The 8,985-nt window shown below is 40.2% G+C and overlaps 1 protein-coding gene across 2 annotated transcripts in view; it reads right to left on the reverse strand.

Annotated features, from left to right (window-relative positions):
- Window positions 1-1,714: 1,714 nt before the first annotated feature.
- The window catches only part of LOC111869065 (ATP-dependent DNA helicase Q1), a 27,698-nt gene continuing 20,427 nt past the window's right edge, over window positions 1,715-8,985 (reverse strand). Inside the window, exons 11-12 of one of the 2 annotated variants that reach the window (XM_023860264.2) lie at window positions 4,380-4,469; window positions 1,715-2,289 (exon numbers count right to left, since the gene is read on the reverse strand). In XM_023860264.2, the coding sequence (XP_023716032.1) occupies window positions 1,952-2,289; window positions 4,380-4,469 (428 nt within the window). In that variant the 3' untranslated portion in view covers window positions 1,715-1,951. Of the gene's footprint in view, window positions 2,290-4,286; window positions 4,470-8,985 lie in introns of both variants that reach the window. The other variant, XM_023860263.2, reaches the window with a different exon arrangement.

Consider the following 8,985-nt stretch of genomic DNA (forward strand, 5'->3'; position numbering starts at 1 on the left):
AACAACACTTCACAATGCAATTCTTGAGTGCAGTGAGTGTTATCAATCTCCAAAGTTCTGCTACTAAGTGCACTGCAGACAACACATCCACCTTCATCTGCGAAGCATCTTGGAGCAGTTGCCCCGTCTATCATGGCTACAGTCTTCTGAATCAACTGCTTTCTGTAATGGTGTGTGAATGCAGGGATGATTCCCAAATCTAAACGCAGCAGCTGTCCAGCACAGTTAGCTGGGATAAATAAAACTTTGATATTGCTCAGAAATATGGTGTTCTTCAGATTGGCAGCACAATGATCAATGAAAGGCTAGATTTTGTGATTTTTAGAACCCTGTTTTCTATCTAGTTGTGTAAGGCAATATTAAATATTTTGGTGGTCATCCAAAAATCTGTATTAGCTTTATATTCTGAAGGCAGTCTCTTGACATTCTTGATGCAGCCTGGACTTCCACATCTTCCAGTTACAAGAGGAGGCAGCATACCACTACCATCAGTGTTGCATGTGAGGAGTACACTAATCCACTGCTTACATTTTATACCACCATGGGAAAAATCTCCTTGAAAAGTTAAGGTTTTGCTACGTTGTAGACTGATCTCATCAGCATATATCACAGAGGCCATAGCCTCCAATTTCTTGCAATAGTGGGTCATTTTTTTAGTCTTCCAGTTCCTGGATCAACACTCCTGCTCTCACCTGACAAAGTTCTGTAAATAATGTGTCTCCTCTTAAATCTGTGAATCCATCCACTGAAAGCCAAAAAGTTGGCTATTTGCAGGTGAGAAGCAACGTGCAAGGTCTTCTCCTTGAGTTGGGTACCATCTATGGTAGCATTACTCTCATGTGCTTGCTTGAATCATGCCTCAAGTGTACATTCCAGTTTCTTCAGTGGCAAACATTGCACTGATTTCTGCTGCTTGAAGAAAGGTCCATACTGGACATACCTTCAATTTTTCATGATAATTTTTAGCAAAAACACTTAAACGTCTCAAGCATGATGCCAGTTAAACACGTTCCAATATGTGCATCAACTTGTGCCAAAATATTTATTTTGTCACCTACTGTAAATGATTTCCACATTCTGTTGTTATCCATATTTCTTCTTCTTGCTATGCTGTGACATTCATCTTAATCAACAATAAAATTTGATTTCTACAAAGTGAAATCAATGGGCACTAGATCATTGATGAATTTAACTTGGGTGCATTTCTACTGAATGTTTCACATGCTCACTGTGTTGCAATTGTCATTTTTTGGAACACATATTAGACACACGACAGAGACACTGCCCTCGTTGAGTTACAGTTATACTAAGGTGCAACATGATCAAAGCTGGTCTAACACTCTATTTGTCCATGTGCTAATGGTGCTTTCACAGACGCATCTGCAAAGCAACAATGCTTTCATGGCTATATCCACTGTTCTATTAATGACTTACAATTCAAAGCACAACCATTAGATACACCTTCCCACTCACATACTGCCTATCAAATCATATGTCAACTAAGTTAGAATATCAACCCTGAAAAGTTAGCTGTACAGCTAGAACTAACATTTATATACCACCAAAGCATTCATCAGTCTATAAGCACTCAAACAGAAAAATGAGTACTGCAACATTGAATGTGGTTTTCAATTAGTCATCTATGGCAGAACATGTGCTAAGTACAGTGCCACTGGGTAAAAATTATATTGCAGTCAAATAAATAATGAAAAAATATTACAATATATTTCTGTTTTAATCAGCTAGTAATGATTACAATATATATTATAAAAATAAATTACTACATTAACAACACTTGACAAATGCCTTAATTGTGGATAACAACCTCACTTACAGCAACTGATTTGATGTCTTGGGCTTATGTCCATTTGGAGAGATTCCACAGTCTGTATGAATATATGTATAAACTGATTCATAGTCAAGGGTGCTGCTAATTGTGGATGCAATAAAATCAATCATCTGAATCAGTATCTAGCACAATTACCTTTCTCTTCCATGAGGATCTCCTCTTTTCTGCACCACAAACCTGAATGTCATCATCAGAGGCTATTCTTTGATCCAAGACTTCAACCTTTGGGACACGGGTGGTTTTAAGACTAACTGATTTTGTCATTGTCTCATTCAATGTTTCAATTTTTTGATATGGGGCTAATGATTTGTTGTTTGATGTCAATGGAATCTTTCTTTCAGTTTTGTGGCTTTCCTCTGATGATAACAGCGGCACACTTTTACCACTAATATGCATTATAATATTATGTTTGTCTGACATGGCTGCTGCTGCCTTAGGACCTGAAATAAACACAGAAATTATATAGACTGCAGTTTCATCAAAATGTCATGGAATTAAAAAATATACACCAAAGTTCTCATTATCAAACATGTATAGCAAATGACATGTGCCAGTTATATGAGAAAAACTCTCACAGAAACCAAACAGAAAGTCAAAACATGTTTTTGCTTCACTTTAAAATTTCTACCAACTGAGAACGAGAATTTCAGATGCCTGGATACTGCATAACCATGAGTTTATCACACTACAAGTTCAGGTGGCCTTTAAATACAATGGCTCCTGAAATGAATCAAACTACACCAAAATCAAAATGACTTTAGTGCAGGGGTAGTACGGTGAGTTTCATTGGAATCAGTAACATACTTCAGGCACTGTTACTAATAGGCAGATGAACATGACAAGAGTGAGCAGGTGGTTCTACAAGTTTTCAGATAATTAAAAACTGGAAATGAATTACACCTGGCATGCTAAATATATTCCATCTTGTGGAGTTTCAATCCCATTCAGAAGTGGTTAAGAACACTCCAAGTAGAAAGATTCACTGACATCTTACAGTTTTATGTTGAGGAGTAATATCTCCTGAGACGAAACCCTGGGTAGTCCAGTAGAAGTCCACCAACATTCTAGAGGATCATACCGCCTCCATCTTCAAGGTCGAAGAGTAAGACTAGCAAGAAACTAGCAAAAAGCAGGGCTTAAACCTGCTTTTTCATACAATTAAATGGATATCAATGTTATGGGTCTGGCACAGGGTTCCATCTCTTGACAAAGTTTATGACTGACAGTTCTCACAGAAGTAAACACTGTATATTCTGTAACCTTTCCAAAAATTAATTTCAGGTTTTCACAGCAGTAGAGATCCATACTGCAGTATTACTATAACCTGTAGTCACTGATGTTTTGGTAGAACATATTGACTCCATCCTCAAGGTAGAAGAAACTACTTCCTACACTGAAGGCGGAAGAATCGTGTTCCTCTAAACATGAGTAGCCACTCACCAGACTTGACAATGTCATAAACCACAACATAACATGAATATTCAGAAAGGTTTCTAAGAAGTTCTCTCTTAGGACAATACAAAAAGGACAGACTTATCTTCAGGCACCTTAAGCATTCAGACAATACAGTAAAACCTTATATATTAGGACACTCTATAACTTAGGTTTGTTTCTTTTGCTAGTATGTTTCACTTATGCAAAACAAAGACTTTTCTTGAACAAGAATTTAATGAATTCTAAAGGGTTCTGATGATGGTGGATGATATCCAGAATTACTGGGTTTTCAGAATTAAGAATTTAATGATACATTTTCACACTTGCTCTCAGCTTAGACAAGTATTGCATGCATACAATACCTGATCTGTAAATAAAACAATACAAGTTTTCACATTTATGTTCAATTTGCTTTATATATGAACACTTGAATTAAGTTAGATTCTAAAGGGTTCTGATGATGGTGTATAACATTCAGAATTATGGGGTTTTAGACTCTGTCCATCATTCACTATCCTAAAAACTAAAGAATGCAACATTTCAGAAACTGGATCTGTTTCCATCCTCATGTGAGGGGGGAGACACCTACTCTATTGGGTATACTGAGGTTACCTTTCTCTAAGGGACCCAACAGAGTAGGTGTCTCCCCACTTCACCTGATGGAAACTGATCCAGTTTCCAAGATGAAGAAAGCAGTCTTCTGGGATTTTGCACCGTGTATATGTGGTNAAATGTTTTGCTCTTTAGTTTTTAGGATACCGGATGATGGATGAAGTCCAAAAAAACTGGTAATTCTGACTTTAATTAAAGTTCGTTTTTCTTTCCAGCACAGTCTTTGTAACCTAATAAACTGTACATTAACATCTGTTGTTCGACTGTGAATAGCTTTATTTTTATGAACTATTACTTGAAAATATCTATAATTCAGACTCTTTGCAGATTTGGAACATCTCTTACCCTGTAAGTGTATTCAGTGAGGTTTTACTATACAAGTCACTCATACCTCTCTTCAGATAGCTGATGGTGCTATAGGGTGTGAAATGGAAATCTTCTTGCAAGTAACCAGTGACTAGGAGGTGGGCAAGAATGACCTCACCTGTCTCTCTTGAGAATTTTGGCACTGGGATAGATATGTCACGCAAGTTGGCAGCTCCCTTCCCATACCAAGCATCTAGCAACTTCTGCGCTGAAATCACACAATATCAATACAATTAAAACTATCTGTACTTCTTTAAAATGTAGAGATGTGTAAAATTTAACAATACATATGAATGTAGAATTTGAGCTTATGTACAGGTCTATCTCCTGGGATATGATGCCATGCGGTCTGTTGAAAGTCAACTGATGTTTCAGAAGAACGTGGAGGTGACATGTTCCTCTGAAAACATTGGCTGACTTTCAGTGGACTACACAGCATTATATCCTTCAAGGAGGAACTCCTGATATACAATAATCGTCTGAAATGTTTAAGCGGAGTGTGACAGGGAAGAACATTCCCACTGTCAGTGTTTTAATGTTGCAAGGGTAAAAAGGTAAAGTTATCTCTGTGTTGAATTAATTCAGCACCATGACATGAAGGCATATGGGGGTGTGGAGATACAGGTCCACCATTCTTGACCTTGGCAGTAGATGGAGTGAGAGGTCAGCTTCACATCAGAGTGGCTCTAGACCCTGGGAAGGAGCCTCAGGTACCCATTTGACAGGAGGCTAGGAGAGACCAACAGCCAGTCTGGACGCTGTGGAGAAGACAAAAATCCCCTACTACTGTGTGAATTGAACCCTGCTGTCCAGCTCATAGCCTGCCACTATACCAACTGAGCCATTCTGGTTTCTGTTTTAATGTTGCAATGGATAAAATAGCAATGGTAACAGAAAATGGTGCAAACATTGATCTAAGACTCTTGATAATGTGGCATGTAGACCTGTTGCTGGGCAATGACCACAACATAAGCAAATATACTCAGTAAAGCCTTAGCAAACAAGCATGTCTGCATGCCAACAATTGGACACAGAAACAAAGGAACAGTGTTTTCTGCGTGGTCTGTGCTGAGATGTTATAAGCAGGATAGTTAGTTGAAAGTCGACAGCTGTGGGACAGTTGCCAGCTGGTACGAACATGAGCACGGAAGCAGAGGACACTGCTGGGATCTATCATAAGGCAAGATCTAAAGAAGACACAGCAAACTGAGAAGACTTTAGGTGTGCTGTAGTTAGAATGATCTTTGGAGTGTGTAACTCAGTGGGACTGTCATAGTTATTTGTAGGTATGCTCTGTAAGCATTCAATAAATCTGATCATGATAAATGATACAAACTCCGTCTCAAGTGCAAACAATATATATTATTGTCTTTGATCTTGTTCTCTTCTACACTACATGTTTCGGCCTCTATTGGCCATCATCAGGTGTATACTCTTAATGTTGCTGCCACACTGAACCCAGTCTAAAATTTAACATTTAAAAACACATTGTTATTTTCTTCGTATTATCAACATCTACCTCGTTGATATGTGTCTGGTATGTAGATTATATTGCACACGTCAAATTTGATTTTCCTGTAGTAGCACTATAAAATCTTTAGTTATGATTTTAAAATCCTTTAAAATTTTCTCTAAATTTTAAATTTTAAATTTAAAATTGTTAGGGTTACTCGCCCTATGTCTAAAGTGCTGGAGCGGCTAGTTCTTGTTTCCACACTGTATAGGTGTTATTCTGTGTAGTCTTCCTGTGTGCGTGCCGCTGCTTGTCTTTACTACGTGTGCTATTGTAAATCTGATCACCAAACCAAACCCCGCCTACAGTCATTCTAAAATCATGACAGTATATACAATCAATACACTGCTTTATAAGGACAAAGAAAGACTGAAAAATAAAATTAATAAATCATAAAAAAGTTTCAAAAAGACAAATTTAAAAATGGGCTGGGACAAAACCGTCATCATGCAAACTTCTCAAGAAAACAGACCAATGCAGATTCCAAAAAACTGCAAAATATTCTGACAACACTGAATGCATCCACAGAGCCAGAATATTTGAGCAGATTATTATAGACATTGTTGGGGGACTAAATGAGGACAGGGAACTGGCAGCAGAATAGCTTCATTGGCGATTGGCACACACCTCTCTCTCTCTCAAAACCTCAAAACTCCCTGTTCCCCTTCTTGCCTTAGGGTTCAGTCTGAGGTGAGCCCCTCAGAACATGTGTAACACCATCCACAGGTTGTCAGGTTGCTCCTGGAGTGTCTGGCCATCAATAATCACATCATCCGGGTACATAAGGCAGGTTTTGTAAGGAAGGCCCAGCAGCATGAATTCTATCAGCCACACAAACGTTTCTAGAGTGCTGCAAAGGCCAAAGGGCATAACTGTGAACTTTCACAGACCCTGTCCTGAAGAGAACACTTGCTGGTAGCCACTCTTCAAATCCAGAGTTGAGGACCACTTGGTCTTAATAAGCACATACAGGTTGTCATCAATCCTTGGTAGCAGGAAGCAATCCTTTGTAATGCCCTTCAGCCATCAGTAGTCCATACAGAACCAAAGGGATTTGTCCTTCTTCCTGTCAAGCATGACAGGTGAAGACCAAGGACTGACTCCTCAACTACCCCTTGTCCCTTCATGTCGTTCAACGTCATCTACCACAGCCTGTCTGGCTAGTGGGAGTACATGTGCAGGCTCATGGAGCGGATGAGTGTTGCTCGTGTTAATGCAGTGGTAAACTCACTCAATCAAACCCATATATGTCACTCCTCACTGTAAGGATATGCTGGAATTCAATAATTAACTTCACTGACTCTCACATTTCTCCAGCATTAAGATTCAGACTGGCACCAGACATCACTTTTGCAGCTGTTCACTCAGCCAGTGAGTCCTGGAGTTTTAGGTTCCAAAGTGTCAACTGGTGCCATTCATTTGACTGATTTGCAGTGCCCCAGGGTGGAGCCTTCAGGCAACATCTGCTCACAATTGCCCACATTCTTTATTTTAACGGGTACCTCCTCTCCTGGCTATATGCAGTCCTTCATGGTAATAAGACTTCAAGCTGTGTTCCACAGCGCAGTTTGCCACCTCCGGTGGATCTTCCAACCACACAGTCATCATTCTGTCACATCAAGATTGGTCAGGAAGGAGGATCTTTGTTGAGCTCCAGGGCACCATAAAAAAAGCTTTTCTTCACTCAGTCACAGCATGTGGCACTTCTAATCCACTGCTGTTTCATGGGCTTGCAGAATGTCTAGTCCCAGGACAATTTGTCTGTCATCTTTGCAACAAACACCCAAATTCACAGCGCACTCCATCCTGGAGTCAGCTCCACCAGGGCCTCCTTCATGACAGGGAGTGTCTCCTGGACACCTTCTGCAGAACATATGACAAACACGGCTTCCTCTTGGGCAGTCCTGCAGTAATGTCAGGCCCAGCAGTGGTCACAGATGCTCCTGTGTGGATGGTCATGTGTCAAGTTATTAATGATTAGGTAGTCATTATTCCTCTTGGCTAATATGTTGTGTGAAACAAGGGGACAAGAGTGATGATGCTAGCAGCACCGTCTTCACACCAGCTCTTAAAATCTCTCAAGTCCTGGTCAACCTCCTCATTATGTCTATGTCAACAGTCTTTTCTGTGGTAACAGATGTTTTCACATTGCCAGCATATTAGGTTGTCCAGTCCTGGGGTGCTCGGTTGCTGGCATGGGGGCTGCAGGCCTTACCTCCCAGACTCACTGCCAGCCTAGCTTATGCCTTCACAGCTGTTGTTTCATGGCAAGCTTCACTGAGGGACCTCTTGGCACCCATGAGTAGGTGGGGTTCCCCCTCCAGGTCCTTCACTCCGCTGATGAATGCAAAGGCTGCCTCACTCTCGATGAAGTAACAACTAAATAAGCTAACAAGGGCCTGGTGGGCCAAATGCTCAACAGCTGCTGCAAAGTCGTTGTGACTTACTGCTCATCTGGGTCCTAGCTTTGATGTGTCACTGGTAGACCACTACCAAACTGGTGGTCTATATAACAGTCCTTTTGTGCCCCAATTATGTCTTCAAACGTCGCTTTGATTGTGACATTGTATAGGATGTCAGCAGCCTGCCCCTACAGAGTGGTCAGTAAATGTGTGGCATTATCGTGGGCTACCTATCACTGCAATCAGCAATAACCTCCAACTTTCAGTGAAACACTATCCGAGAGGTGGATCCATCAAAGTTTGGCAATTTCACTACAATGGTGCTGGTCTCTGCTTTCCTGCCACCTCCGATATCACATTTCGACTTTTACTCCAGTCAACTATACAGTGGAACCTCGCTTAATGAGTACCTCTCATAACTAGTAATTCGCATAATGAGCAAAACAAATTGTAAAAAAATGACTCGCTTAACAAGCGACATTTCACATAACAAGTGACAAGAAGGGGAAGTCCCGGATTGTGTGCTTGCTACATCAGTCTGTGTTTAGCACTTGTTCCACTAGCATCTTAGTGTCGCTTGTGATCACACATTTTTCCAAACTTGTGTTCAGACATATTATTTGTGATTTTTTTTTGTGCAAAGTTTAATAACCCTTACAAAAATATACCTGAAGAAAAAGCCGCAAAAAGACAGCCATAAGAGAATAAAAATAACCATAGAAATGAAACGTAAAATCACTGAAAAGCGAGAACGAAGTGTGAGCGTGGCTGATCTAGCACGCACATACAATCGGTCTACATCAACGATT

The sequence above is a fragment of the Cryptotermes secundus genome, unplaced genomic scaffold, assembly GCF_002891405.2.
Source record: "Cryptotermes secundus unplaced genomic scaffold, Csec_1.0 scaffold378, whole genome shotgun sequence".
NCBI lineage: Eukaryota > Metazoa > Arthropoda > Insecta > Blattodea > Kalotermitidae > Cryptotermes > Cryptotermes secundus.